At 41.1% G+C, this 15,818-nt stretch overlaps 1 protein-coding gene across 1 annotated transcript in view; it reads left to right on the top strand.

Annotated features, from left to right (window-relative positions):
• The window catches only part of WDR72 (WD repeat domain 72), a 1,209,089-nt gene that overhangs the window by 330,062 nt on the left and 863,209 nt on the right, over positions 1-15,818 (top strand). Inside the window, exons 8-10 of the mRNA XM_078684855.1 lie at positions 5,398-5,543; positions 5,900-5,996; positions 15,225-15,366. Coding sequence (XP_078540981.1) covers positions 5,398-5,543; positions 5,900-5,996; positions 15,225-15,366 — 385 coding nt within the window. The remainder of the gene's footprint in view (positions 1-5,397; positions 5,544-5,899; positions 5,997-15,224; positions 15,367-15,818) is intronic.

Here is a 15,818-nt window from a genome sequence, read left to right as displayed (position 1 = left end):
CAGTAAGAGGGCAGCAACAAAGTCCAGTTCATGTTCAGTTGCCACTGGTCAGCTGGGATACTTCACAGGAATTTACTTTTCAGCTTGTTCATGTCCGGGAGCCACCCCTGACTTTAGCCTTATGATCCTTGGAGATCTTATGTCCTTGAATTTCAAGTGGAAGTGGTCCAACCTCCTGAGGTCCTTCTCACAGAATGATTCTACCTCTACTCTTTTGAACTCTAAATTCATAGCTAGAGGGTACCCGAGAAGGCTAGTACTTGAAGCATACAAACGTGCACGTTTTTACAATAGAAATCATGTGCTAGCCCACAACCCCCCCAAACCTATGCCAAAGTTGGTATGTTTTAAAGACATTCCACATTCAACGTGAAAATGTGGCAGATTATATGTGCAAATTGGCACATGTTAAACACCAATGCAGATGAGAATGACAAGTTGTCACGCCGGATGTTTGCATATAGGCGCAACAAAAATTTGAAGGACCAGATAGTCCATTTGTGCATAAATAAAAATAAATTGACCCAGTGTACTATAAATGTGTCCACTGGTCAGCAACAATAAATGTTCACAATGTAAAACTTGTGACAATGTCATCAAAACAAGACATTTGTGCATAATTCCCAGAAAATAACACTGAAATCTTTTACAAATTACAAGACCAAGAACATCATTTATCTTCTTTTATGCCCATGCAAACTAGGATACGTAGGTGAAACATCCAGATCCTTAGCAACACGACTGACCGGACATCGTTCAGCTATTCGTACTAAAAAAACATTGACGCCTCTGGTTAATCATTATTTGGACATAACCCTGAGGAGATTGACTGGCTGGTTTTAGAGAAAATACACCATAACCCAGGTTCTGATCCTGAAGGGATCAGGAAGAATAGAGAAGTTTATTGAATCTTTATTCTAGTTACGGTTACACAAGGCCTTAACCAAGAAATTCCCTGGGCACAAGCGATTTGCTATAATGCCAGTTGAATCCATTTAAAACATAAAAAATGTTCTGACTTTTCGTTTACCTCTGTATATGCATATTATCTGTGCTAATATATACATTATCCCAAGCATTCAAGAGGGGCGATATCTGAAGTAGGATTATTCTCTCTGACATAGAGCTCTGTGCCAGTATTTAGAATAATCTAGATCATCTGTAATGTTTAATGAGCTTAAACATCTTTTTCTCACAAAAGAGGTATAAAGTTGCCACCTTATTTCTATCAGAGCGATTTTACTATTAGTTACACCATTAATCAATAAAATAATGATTGTTTTGTGCGTCTTTAGACTGGTGCGTGTATACCTTCTCCCTATCCAAAATTAGCTCTAGGTGTCATTATAACCCGAGTTGTTTCACCCACTTTATATATGAGGCCCGTGTTAATTTTGGAATTGTCCGATCGCAATAAAGTTCAGTGACATTTAGTCATCACACTCAATAGGCTTCATTGTATCACGTGAGCACGCAGCGCGGACCGTTTAAAAAGTGAACTGTGAACGCAGATCCAGACACATGGAAGATGTCCATTTTTTGGAGGATATTGACATCTGATTTGAGCCACAGAATAAGTAAGTGGGCAGTTTAGATAGGGGTATGCTTGTGAGACCTTAAGCAGCCATTCAATTACAGTGAAATGTAGTTAAGCCCCTCAGTGTTACAGTTTTTCTATTTCAGAAATATGGATACATCCATTTGTTCCGCCAGTGTGTTTAGCGACATATCAGTATAGCAGGTTAACCGACAGCGGTTATCTGTCTTTAACAAACTTTCCGAACCATTATATCGGGACGTTACCCTTTTCAAGCACCTGGATGTTTTATACGTTATGCATTAACTTTATGGGCATTGTTATCTGGCCAATATACATTGTGTATATTCATGTGCCCCCATATTATGGTACAGCCTTACTTACTGTAGGTCCGGGTAGCTTTTTAGTTTCTCAACTCTATTTTATATCTGGTAAACCATCAAAGTCAACCGAATTTGTGCCACACTGTGTGTTCCAATGAAAATCTTTGGAACTTTCTAAATTTGCTTTGAATTTGTATCGAAGCATCCAATCTTTAATGGCGCAAATTAGCTTGACTCTGACTTAGAAAAATTTGAACTATCAGATGATGGCTTGTGTATATTATGTTTTTACATGAAAGGTTGGAAGTGATGGATGTATGCAGACATGAGTGAGCCAGCATGAGTGATTTTTCTAGAAATGTGCATATATAATAAAATATTATATATTTTTTAATAAAACAATATTCTTTGGTTCTTTAATTTAATGTTGCAAATATTGTGCTGATTATTGAATAGTTAGTTGCCTTAAGTCTTTGCACTTATTGCCTTCTCACAGAATGTTTTGTCCAACTGGTATCCTTTTTCAAGTCCAGCAGTGTTCTGAGAACGGCTGGGTGAGGGTCCGGCTTTGTAGGTTTCACCAGCCTGTGGGTGGGTGACATCTTAAGAGCGTTAGTTCTTCTCTGACCAATTCAGTAATAAGGGTTCCCATGCACTGGCTACATACATTTGTTGTAGTTCATATTTGCTTTACTGTAAACAGCCTGAAAATCCAATGCGTCCGGATAGATCCAAAATAGTGAAGTTCTTGGACCACACTAAAATTGGGCTCTGAGGCTGTGGGTGTGAGCAGAGAGAGTAATATTGTATTCCTACTGTCCTCCTACATCTAATGCTAAAATTCAGTTTGAAGCGGTCACTGTACCCACAGTAAATGCAGAGATAGAAATCTGATAGGATAAAACCAGGGTCCTTCAGCAGCCAAACAGGAATATACAAAAATTGTCTTGGCATCTTGTTCTCTGTCTCCCTCTCAAGTGCTTAAGTATTGAAAGTGGCTCACCAGACCTGTTCAGCAGGATTTGACAGTGTGGTATCACAGGATGCCTAATGCCAGCACTCTGAATATTCTGTGACATTCAGAGAACGTCAGTTTTGCCCATTGGGGTCATCTTATTTTTTGCTCATGGGAGGCAATTTACACCTCGTTTACATCTATTCCCAGGCTAGAGCACAGGCTGGGATCGCACAGAGGCTTGTGCTACTTAGCCTTCTTACAGTTCAGGCAGGCGAATGGTAGCTTTCTGAAAGTTACTTTTCCTTAATATTTGTTAAAAATCTACTTTCACCATTGAATTGGAGTTTTACTAACTATTCAAATAGAGGGTCAATTATTTTCTTGCTGGTCTCATTCCTGAGCTACAGTATTAATATGTTAGAATGTCCTTCGGTTTTCCAGGAATGCCACAGTAAAAACAGCTTTTTGGGCCTTGTCACTGTACGAACATGGTGGCATTGATTTTCTGCATGTCCCAAAATAGGGTGCTGAAAACAAAACATTCTACAAATCCCACTTTTAGATACCGTGCACCCTACCTTGTGAACAACCAGGTCTAAATAGGAATGATATTTTAATATTTAAAAAAGAGATTTTTACCAGTCAAAAGGGTTAATTTAACAGATTGCACTGCAGGTTTTACACTGCAGCAGTCCAGCTACAATGGTAGACCTGAAGCTGTTTTTTCCTTGTCACACTAGTGCTGCAGTCCACAGGCAACATTTGCCTTTTCTTGCAATTGGTGTATTTCTGCCCCACATACTACGTTCTTATTGGAAAGCTAAATACACCAATAAGGTATTTGCCAATTTCTACATGTTTGAAGGAGCAGAGCACATACACCGGCCATGGTACAGCAGTGCCCCAGTGTGCAGAGTTTACAAACCAACAATTAAATTGAGCAAAATATAGGGGTAACAACGGAAAAAGGGACATTTCTCACAATGACACAACACAAAGCAAAATAACAAAAGTGAAAAATACAATAGGGCAATACAAAACTAGTCGGAACAGCAACTACAGTACAACACAACTATAGCGCAAATAGTGAAGCACATAAATAAAACGGCACAAATATAACTAAACACATCACATCCAACACATTGCAGCACACCACATGTACATATTCTTGCCACACATTACAACCACCAAAGCTTTATTTTCAAAATATGGTGGTAAAAGGTGTTTGCACGAAGCACTCCCTGATTTACCACCAAAAACATGTAATAGCACTGGTCAAAAATATTTTGCTCTAGAATGGACGGAAAAAGGAAACTACAACGTTAATGCTAACTTGAGGAACTTCTCCCATCCATTTGGAGGAATTTTAGTGCAGGTCCACTCTCACCCACCTCCATTCTTTAAATAAAAATAAGCCTTTTCTGTCGCCTGCCTGCCTAAGGACAGCTGCAGCTCTGGTGTACTTCACATTGGACCTTGGCAATGCTGTTGAAGCAAAAGTGCCCAGTTCAAGTTCACCCCTCAATGGTCCGTTTTATATCCCACCGTTGGACTGTTCTTCTGAACAAGGAAGTTTGTAAATATCACCATGAAAAATCATATTTTACATCTTTACCCTTTGAAATACAAGTTACATTCAAATCTCTTCTGGCTGATCTAATATCTAAACTGTCTCTTATGTCGGTCAGAAAACATAAATGTAATCTCTTCAGCATTTGTCTGAAATAACAATGTATGCGTTGCCAATCTTCGCCCATTTCCTTAGTGATACCAAGCTGACTGTGCATTTAGATTTCAATTGTTTTAATTTGATGTGTTTATTGAAAATTCTTAATATGATCTACTATAAAGTAGTCCAAAACTTCAGTTAGTGCAAAAACCCCATAAAAATGGTTAAATAGATCAAATTATTAATTTGTATCCAACGCAGGCATGAAAACCCCATTCCATTTACTGCTTAGATCCTATTTTAATGCATTTTATGGCAGGCATTCCTGTGCTCTAATTTACATCAGAAGGAATCTATGGGCAAACAAGTAATATCCTCCAGTGCTCGGAGTGATGTATCCTTATTTCTACTTTTGTGTTGCCTTTTTATGAATTTCTTCAGTGTTCACCACTTTACCCAACCCATTGCTTTAACACAGTCTCCATTCTTAAAACCCTCCGCTTTAACATTGAGTGACTTTCGTTCACAAAAGGCCGTGATACTGTTCTTGAGATCCAGGTCTGGTGGCTCAGTGCACTAAAGTGCCCATGTCAGGGATCTGTGTTTGATTCCCTGCTCATGGAGTGGGCCTGCTCAGTGTTTCATCCTTCTGAGGTTGATAAAACGAATACCATGAGCTGGGTAACTTTAAACAACTGTAACCTGTCAAACGTGCAAAGACGGTGTATGCTTCAAGTACCGTGTTATGCAGTCAAATTGACACATTGTATATGTGCCTATTGGTGTATTTTGCTCAGAATAACATCGGGTCTTTCTTTTCACTCCACTTTCAGCTGTTGTGGTTGTATACACGCAAACTACTACTGCAGATTTGATTTTTTTTTTCTTTTCCGTGTTCTTGTTCCTTCAGGTCTACGATTACTGTGACTTCTCGCTGCTGTGCGCCGAGGCCTGCGAGCACGGCCAGCAGTTTGCTGGGGGAGAGTTCCTGGCGGCAAACCGCCTCATTATCTGGACCGAGGACTGCAGCAGTTTCATCTACCAGCTGCTTAACAGGTGGGCCCAGATGGGAGGAGAAGGCCGCGAGTGCAGGTACAGGATGAACCGTTGCGGGTGGGTTCATTATAGGAAATCACTGCATGTCACACATGATCAAAACCCAGAACAGAACGACTGTGGCGCAGCCAGATTTAGCTGGAGTGTGGCAGCCGGGCATCTTTGTTGAGAACAGCAGGGGTGGGAGGCCGGCATTGACCACGCGGGACCCTGGCAGCTGGTGCTCTGATTCCATTTTACAAGTCACTTGTAATGAGTTACTGACCTAATCAACTTTAAGGCCACCGAATCCTTTTCTCCACAACCATTTTCAAAAGAAGAATTTCTAAAGCTTGTTTTTCATTTCCTTTATGTAGCGGACTTTCAAAAAGCGCGCACCCTGCTGACGGACGGATACTGAAAGAAACAATTTCTCCTCATCTGCTCTGCTCCACAGGCATGGATGGAAACGAGGTAACACAATGAGCTACACAACACACGTTACATAAAAGCTTGGTGCCAAATGTTCTGAAGTTCTTTTTTAGAATGTGGTCAAATTGTGCCGGCCTGAGCATGTTCACCTAACAATTTTCTCTACTCTCCCCATAGTTTCCTGGAATATTTCCGGGATACAAAATGTTAAATATTTAATTCTAGTTTCTCTCAAATGTTTTAGTGGTACCAGCTTCAGCGTCAGCTTTGCTCTAGAGTTTGAGCCTTTAATTCTTAAATACCAATATCAATGGAAACCAATGAAGACTAAAAGCACCATGGAAAAAATTAAATCTATTTTTCCTTTAAAGCTTTTTGCTATTCTATAGTTTGCCCCTTAGAAACTGTGGCTACTTTTAAGACGTCCGGAAACCTTATTACTTGGCATAGTGGGTTACATGTTCTCCCTTCCGTGTAGAATATATAACTTTGTGTGAAGATAGTCATTTTGGACATGTGTCAAAAATCTATTTTGTATTCCTTAAATAGCTAATTTTAGGTCATCGCTATTTCAGGAATGCAAACTGGCATGTAAGAAAATAGCGATTACCTAATAGCAGTTACTAAATATATGCAATTGTGGTTAGGATATCGCTATTGGGTAATACTACCCCATTCATTCCTATGGGCCTAAAGGCAATAGGTGTGAATGGTTTTGCATTTCCTAATGTGTGATTACTTGGTAATCGCAAATTAGGGAATGCAATACCCGGGGTGCCAAGGGGCCAATGGCCCCCCTGACGCACCCCCCAACATAAATGAGCACATGTGAAGCACACACATGCATGAGTGTGCTACATTGCACTTTGAAAAAAAAAATTGAGCATTTTTCAAAATTTACACATGGTTACCATCAACTTGGGGTCAATGGTAATAGCATTTCCGAAATGCATTGTTTGCATTTAGAAAATACTTGGTGCATGTGCTTAGGGAATCTCAATTTGCAATTTCCTTTTGGTAATTGCAATTTTTGCGATTACCTAACATTCAGCCTGATTCATGTAGGTAAATTGCACTCGCAAAGGGCCAGATTCTGAGAATCTGGCCCTTTGCGAGTGCGATTTTTGCATTTGGTATTCATGATACCAAATGCAAAAATCGCTATTTAAGAAGTCGCAAATATGCGAGGAATAGCATTTAAGGAATCTCTATTAGAGATTCCTCAAATGCTATTCATGACACAAAACAAAATAGCGATTTTGGACTTTTGGGGCCGCTATTTACCGAGAGGTCAGACCTGTCGGTAAATAGCAAAAACTCAGAAAAATGCTTTTAAAAGCATTTTTCTAAGTTGCATGTTGCACACACACATGTCCTTTGGACATGTGTGTGCGCAACACCTGTTCAAATGTGCTTTTTAGGGGTGCTACAGGGCGTCCTTTGGACACCCCTGGCACCCTTAAAATCGCTATCTCATTTGCGAGTAGCAAATTGCTACTCGCAAATGAGGGATACTCCCCATTCATTCCTATGGGCCTCTTGGCCCATAGGAATGAATGGGGAGTATTTGCGAGTAGCAAATTGCTACTCGCAAATAAAGAACATGTAGGAATCGCTATTTAAGTAGCAATTCCTACATGAATGCCGTTTTGCGTGTCCTCAATAGCGAATCGCTATGATTCGCTATTAGGGACACGCAACACGGCATGTACATGAATCAGGCTGATTGTGACTAGAAAGCCTTTCATACATCTTGAAAGGTTATTTTTAATTTGCAAATAGTCAAATTTAGAGTTTGCATCATTGCCAATTTAAATTGATTTCATACATGTTGCCCCAAGTGTCTGACGATGGCATGGCTGCATATCGATTTTAGAAATTCTGTTATTTAATCTTTTTTTTATCTCATGCAGAACATTTTTTGGGGATTCAAGTCTGAGTTTATTCCTTTATTAGTTGTTGGCATGCAAACCACCTCTGTTGAAACCTCCGGCTAGTTGAACTTGTAGAAGTTAAACCATCTCCAATTGTAGCACTTGGCCCATGTGGAATGGCTCCGCCCACCTCAGGCAAAGTTTATGCTAAGATATCCAATTACAGGGAAAGAAGAACCTCTTATGGGAACATATTTAGACAGTCTGAAAACAAATCACATGCAGTTTCCAAAAAAAAAAAAAAATAAGCTGCCATATCACAGCCATTTTTTGGGTTCAACACGTGTTACAGGGTACCCCCTAATTATAATTACCTCAGTAAGGTCATTACTCTGACCTTAACGTTGAGGCAACTTTGGGGGCATTCCCCAATCAATATCTACACATACTTATTGGAGCCTTTCTTTTGCGCTGAAAGAGCTTGATAAGAACCCACGAATTAGAAGTGATGAATGAATATAACTGTAATTCCTGGTTCCACTTTTTATTGTAAGATAAAAATATATAGTATTTCATCGCTGAATTCAGTTAAATCTTGACGCTGACAAGCAGCCAGTAGGTGTTTCGAGACTAAAGGTCACTTCCTCAGCCATTTTAAAATGAGAATCGTAACAGAAATGAATACAAAATGACAAGATATTAAAATGTTCAACACAATTACAGAAAACGCTTGGTCTCTAATTAGATTGTGACAAGAAAAATAGTACAAGTTACTTACTATACCCATGGCGTGCACATTCACGAGCCTATGTTGTTAAGCTTACTTGTGAAACAGTTACCAAAACGAATATTTTGATGTCTCCAGAGTTCTAATTTCCTAATATTCTCCCTTATCAATATTATCATTTTACTCATAACAAGATATACGTGGTTGACCCAATAGTTGACTAATCACATAACTTTGTGATTTTATAATTATTGAAAATAATATTAAATGAACCTGCAGGGTTTTCCAAGAAAATGTATCTCGAGCAACTGCTCTCCGATGAAATACTCGTGCAAAATTGAAGATCTTAAAGGAGGAAGAGAGGAAAATTCAGGACAAAAAATTATTTAGAAAAAGTAATGCTTAAATGAAATTATGTCTGTGTGAGACATAAAGTAAGCAATTACTTTCAATTTAAGATCCAGATGATTTATTTCTTAATAGTCGATGGGATTTATTAGTTAGCATATGATGCAACATCTATAAAATATAATGTTTTGAATGGGCTTTAAAACAAAAATCCCCATATATTACTTATTATTTAATGTTCCGAGAAGCACAACATTTACCTGCTAGGGTAGTGTGACTGGGAAAGTCCTTCTCTAGTGTATATTTCTCAGTGAGGTGTTTAAAGTATGAGGGACGCCATACTTGCCTATTTTAATTACTTTGGTAGAGAATAATGCCGGCAAACCTCATGTTTGACGTTATCATTCTCCACAGGGACCATGAAGAAAAGTGAATGTAAGTGAAGTACAGGAAGAACGTTCTGGTACTCGTAATTGTAGTCATACTGTTATAAATGAAGAATACATGCACCAGAATCTAAACAAAAATACTGACTAGAGTAGTAATCGACTAGAAATCTGAAAGCCTTCGTATGCTAAGGTACAGGGCAAGCCAAGGCTGAACAAGTTAATGATTAAGTAATTAACACCATGAAGTTGTGAAATGCAAGTAAGAATGGGGAATTTGTTTAGAATTAACTGTTATCTTTAACATTGTCCAAAACTTCATAATAGAAGTTGGTTAGGCCACATGTAAGTCTATAGGGAAAATTGCAAAATATTCAAGTTGAGCTATAGATTTCCTTTTGAGACAGACTGCTCCTTAACTAGATAACCCCAGTCTGCCATTGGTGACTAAGCTGGATGCAATTGCCAGGAAGCGTTATCCAGTGAAGCTCTGTGCCATTGGAAATGCTGAGTACCAAAGTTGCAGTAAAGAGGCCGCATGGTCTATCTAGCTTAGGCATAGGGTAGAACAAGTGCATCTTGGGGGAATGATACTTGACATTCAGTCCTAACCTGCTCAGCAGCATCCCTTGACTGTTTTTAAATTGCAGCTTTTAAAGAACTCCGATTTCTTCAGGCACCAGACTGAGACCAGAGTATTCTATTGACTGTGAATCTCCGTGTGGGATTTTTTCGCATTGATGACTCAAGTGCCCGATCCCTCCACCATATGAGCTTAAATGTATGTATACTTGTAAAGCGCACTATCACCTTTCAGGCATCCTGGCGCTGTATACCGCTGTGGAACCCTTCCTGGCTTTCCCTGTGAGATGCCTTTTACTGGGCACCCCCATGGTGAAGCCAGGCATCCTAGCGCTTTCGAGGCCGTTGTGGAGATTAAGCAAACTATTGCCCAGATTTGCAGAGTGGGACCCAAGAGTAGAGTAGGCACAGAGGCGAGAATTATCGAGTCCTTGGACATTGAGCCCAAGACCCTGCCGCGTCGGGAATTGAACCCTGGCCTCAGGGTCTGCCGCTCTAATCGGTGAGCCAAACTTCTCCACTGTATCCCTGTATTGGTGAAGTTCATTGGGGATGGAATCCTACACTTGAAATTTGGAGGAATTTTTTTGGGGTGAAGTTCATTGGGGATGGAATCCTACACTTGAAATTTGAAGGATTTATTTTCTGCCAACCTGTACCAGAGGCTAAGAAAAAAATTAGCAAAAAAATTGAAAAAAACATAGGTTTCAGGCTTGATATAGTTAGGAATTAGCATTTAAAAAACCTTAGAAATTCACTGAAAAAATCATAGGTTTTATGGGTGTTATAGTTAGCTGGACATTTCACTCGTACACAACCATTGAAATTCCTCCGATATAGTTAGTTGTACTCGCTATATCTTGCGCGCCTGCAAACCACTGCTGATGATGTCACATATTACATCATTCATGACATGGTCAGTGACATCACTGACATCTCAAATGACAAATGAATGATGTAATATAGTGAGTACAACTAATTATATCGGAGCAATTACAATGGTTTTGTACGAGTGAAATGTCCAGCTAACTAGAACACCCCTAAAACCTATGTTTTTTTCAGTGAATTTCTACGTTTTTTTAAATGCTAATTCCTAACTATATCAGGCCTGAACCCTATGTTTTTTTCAGTGAATTTCAAATGTTTTTTAAATGCTAATACCTAACAATATCAGGCCTGAAACCTATGTTTTTTTCAGTGAATTTCGAAGGTTTTGTAAATGACAATTTTAAAGTGTATTAATTGTTATATTAATTTTTTTGATACTGATTTACTACATTTTTTAAACTATTTATTTTTTGATATTTTATTTTTTAAATTACATTATACATGACATTACAAAATATACTTTCTCAGAAAGAATTACTTTAGTTTAAATACTTTGCAAATATGCAATAGAATTTTAAGTACAGTAGTTACAGTTGTTGCAATGGGCAACACAATTTCAAACACAATGCAACATTGACCTTAATGTGAATTTCTAGTTAAATGCAATTAGTTACTTTATGGATTACTTTTCTAACCACATGACTGTATCCTAGATTCAGTCCTTGGACATCTCCTGTAAACGGTTGAGTAAAAGTGTTTTAGTTACAGTAGTGATTTTTAAGAAATATTATTGTATTTTAAAAGTTTACACAGGTAAGTAGTGCTATTCTCACTTTTTCTTACTCGGTGGATCCTGGATCCAGCACTGGTGCATCTCCTGTAAACAGTTGAAAGAATGCGTTTAAGTCATGCAGGCGATTTTTAAGGAATATTTTTAGTTTCTGAAAATAGACACTTAAAATCTTTTCTGGTGAAAACCAGACAATGGATTTTTATGGAAGGAAATACAAGTTAGTGGTAAGTACAGTTAGAATTACTTTTCAGGGTCAGTGCTGGGCTAAAAGATGCAGCACTGGGTTCTCTCCTGATAACAGGTCAGTACATCGGAATTCGTTGTTCGGATGATTTTAGGTAAATATTTAAAAGTTCCAAAACTCCACACTTTGAAGAATTTCCAAGTGAAACCAGTTAATGTTAGCCTATGCAAGGAAATTCAAGTTAATGGTAGGTATGGTCAGAATTACTTTTGAGGATCAGTACTGGGCTCAAAGATGCAGCACTGAGGTCTCTCCTGATAACAGGTGAGTAAATCGGAATTCGTAGTACATCCAGTAAGCGCCACAGAGCTGCGTAGCAGAGAGATGTAAAAAGGGGCACGGCATGCACCACCTCTCTGCAACGCAGCGAAGTGGCACTTCTGGGGAGCAACTTGTGGACTACTTGGCCCCCATGGTCCCTCAGGTTTGAAGTTGAATTGTTTCCCCAACTTAAAACGCGCCAAAGGGCGTGTCTGCACACATCACGTCAGGCCCCGTCCCCTCCCTTTACCACTCTGTAAACGCACCCTGTCACTGTTCTAAGTTGAGAGATTAAGTCCTCTTCAATCCTAAGGATCCCTAGGGTCAAACTAGCCCACTAGGTACCTCCAGTAAGCACCACAGAGCTGCGTTGCTGAGAGGTGTAAAAAGGGGCGTGTCCTCTGAACACCTGTCTGCAACGCAGCTTCCTGGCGCCTACTGGAGATACCTGTTGGGCTATTTGGCCCTCAGGGACCCTCAGTATTGAAAGAGAATTAATTCCCCAACTTAAAACGCACCACAGGGTGCGTTTGCACACTGATAAAGTAAGGGGGCATGGCCTTAGGTGACATGTCTGCAAACACGCCCTGTGGGGCGTTTTAAGTTAGAGAATTAATTCCTCCTCCATCCTGTGGGTCCCTGGAGGCCAACTAGCCCACCAGATCCCTCCAGTATGCGCCAGGGGGCTGCGTTGCAGAGAGGTGTTCAGAGGCCATGCCCCTTTTTACAACACTCTGCAACGCAGCTCCGTAGCGCTTACTGAAGGTACCTGGTGGGCTAGTTGGCCCCCAGGGACCCACACGATTTACTAGGAATTAATTCCTCAACTTAAACCGCGCCACAGGGTGTGTTTGCACACATGTGAGCTCAGGCACCGCCCCCTACCTTCACCACTGTGCAAAGGCGCCCCGTGTTGCGTTTTACGTTGGGGGATTAACTCCCCTTGAATACTGAGGGTCCCTGAGGTGCAACTAGCCCACCAGCTACCTCCAGTAAGCGCCACAGAGCTGCGGTGCAGAGAGGTGTAAAAAGGGGCATGGCCTCAGAACACCTCTCTGCAACGCAGTCCCCTGGCGCATACTGGAGGTTCCTGGTGGGCTAGTTGGCCCCCAGGGACCCCATTATTCAAGGGGAATTCTTTCTCCCTCTGCAAACGCGCCAGGGGGCGCGTTTGCAGAGTGATGCTGGTAGGGGGCCTGGCCTTCGGCCCTTCTTTTCCTAATATTTTGGCCCTGAGGACCCCATCCCCAGGGCCTGACACCTTTTTTAAAAAACTTATTTCATTTTTTAAGAGGGCCACGTGGCCCCCCTCTCAAGGCCATAATTGGTCCCGGGGACCCCATCCCCGGGGCCCGGCCTTTTTTTTAAATGTATTTTATTTTAGGAGGGGGGCTGCTTAGTCCCCCCTCCTTAGGCCATTTATTGCCCCGGGACACTGCAGGAGCCGGCCCTGGGGGTGGCGGTCCCCAGGGCCATCAAGGGCCCCAGGAGGGGTGCCGCGCAGCCGCCCTCCCACCATTTTTAATGGTGGTGGTCCCCGGGGCTGGGGGTCCGTCACGGACCCTCTTATTTTAAATATTCGAGCCCCGGGAGGTGGCAGTCCCAGGGCGTGTGGGGAGGCTTGAGCCCCCCACACAGTTTTTTTTTTTTTAATTTTACAGTTTGAAGCCCCAAGGGTGGCGGTCCCCGGGGCTGGGGAGGCTATGAGCACCCCCACACATTTTCTCTTGAAGCCCCGGTGGTGGCGGTCCCCGGGCTGGGGGCCCCTTTGGGCCCCCCACCCAATTCTTTTATTGCTCCTGGGATTTGGCCTCCCGGGGGCTAATTATCACTGAAGCGCGGGAGCTCGCGCTTCTTTTAAAAACAAAAAAAAAATCGGCCGAAATTAGCGCTGGTGCGCGAATCTCGCCTATTATTTATATAGTTTTTAGATTTTTTTTGGGCCCTGGGGGTCCTTGTGGGACCCCCTGAGCAGGCCTAGGGGGTCAGGGTGTGTCTACCCTGCTCCCTCTTCGCGTTCTGCAGCCTTTTATTTTTGGTTTCTTGTGCCTCGGTTCTACCGAGGCACAAGATGGCTGCCAACACTTCCTGTTGTCAGCCAATTAGCATTCGTGCACGGCAGGGTGCTTGTAGGCTGCATGTAGGGTACGCGGATAGATACGCGGATCCACCACGCCCATAGATATATAAATGGTTTTAACTGTAATTTCCTCAGTAACTACTGAACGGATTAACACCAAATCAGCAAAAGGCACAAGTCTGAACTGAGGACTACCTCTTTGCCAAATTTGGTGTAATTCCGTTCAGCCGTTCGGGCTTTAGCCGTGTCTAAAGGTCCTATGGGAAATTGCATGGGGAAAACACATTTTGGGAACCCCTTTTTTTCTCGGCCCCTGCTTGACCAATCACCCCCAAACTTTCAGGGAAGGAGCAGAACTGAGCACGAAGATTTGTCAATCGGCGCTAAAGTTATTCCAAATAGAATGTTGTGGATTTCTTATGGATAATATACTATATCTACCTACTGGCGACTGCCAGTAGGTAACATATATATATCTCAGTTAAGTTATGCTATGAGGTCTAGTAACACTTCTATTCTGCATTAGAGTTTGGTGGAATGCCAGGTCAGCATAGGGATAGCTGACAGCTGTCTTGGCGGAGGACCGTCCCAAATACTTAGAGATCCCCGCAAGCCAGGTTGGGATCGCTGTGCCTTGGGTGGAACCACCACTGCGGCTCAGCTGAAGGTACTGGAGCTTTGTCAAGTCTTTATCATCTTTACAGTTCCAACTTGGCAAAGTGCTTTGTTTTTCAAAATAAACTGCCAAAGTAGTTTGTTATTGAAAAACAAACAAAAAAATGGCCCTGACACACTGGGAGTTTTCTTCCAAAGAGTGGAGATTATTTTTTTGTCTTTGGCGTTAACTGGTGGTCCCGAACAGGAGAAAGGTAGGTCATAACAACCATCCTTAGTAGGGTGGACTGTCTGCTAGACATTGACGTATGCCCTTTAATGGATGGGATGTTGAGAAACTGTTTCCGGCGGCGGAGTGACTTGAAGCGTCATTGTTGGAAACCTGGCACCAATATAGAGAGAGAACCACACTGTGGTTGATGGGGAATCCAGCAGCCACCATTAATACAACGGTGGGATTTTCGGAGTTTCATCCAATATGTTTTGATATTCTATTCCTCTGTTTAGATGAGCAATCTGTTTTTGTTTGCAGGGGTTTTCCTGTGCAATGGGCTTTTTGAATGAAAGAAAAGAACCATTTTATAAAATTCTATATGCGGGAGGAACATCCGGAAGAATCAGTTTCTGGCACATACCTGATGTCCCAGTATCCAAATTTGATGGATCTCCGAAAGGTAAAAAAGATTTTGAACATTTAGAAAACGAATTATTTATTCAATATAGATCTATTATTTACTACCAACAACTATTAAATAAGCTTTGTTAAAAAAGACATTTTGAGAATAGTATTAAAAAAGTCATTTTTCAAACGTATGTTCTTTTTTTATCGGCACATTGCCTCGATGAACTCTATAAAACAAAGTAAAGATTAGTGGGAAAGTGTATATTTTGTGTAGAAATGTAAGCGTTGCAATAGAGCAGTAAGGCTTCAGTTTAGACCTTGATGGATACTTGACGTGGTCCTTGTGTGAGTTGTAAAATAAAATTCAAAACTTTCCCAGAGCTTGGATTATACGCCGGCGATGACCCAGTCTGTATCAGCTGCATTCTTTTTTTTTTTATTTCAAATGTTTTTATTAAAATATAAAATGTGCATATCAGAGGTTATATATACAGTACAGTATAG

This window comes from Lissotriton helveticus, chromosome 3_2 (genome assembly GCF_964261635.1).
Source record: "Lissotriton helveticus chromosome 3_2, aLisHel1.1, whole genome shotgun sequence".
NCBI classification, from domain to species: domain Eukaryota; kingdom Metazoa; phylum Chordata; class Amphibia; order Caudata; family Salamandridae; genus Lissotriton; species Lissotriton helveticus.
The sequence above is the reverse complement of the archived record's forward strand: the minus strand, read 5'-3'. Positions and strand labels throughout refer to the sequence as shown.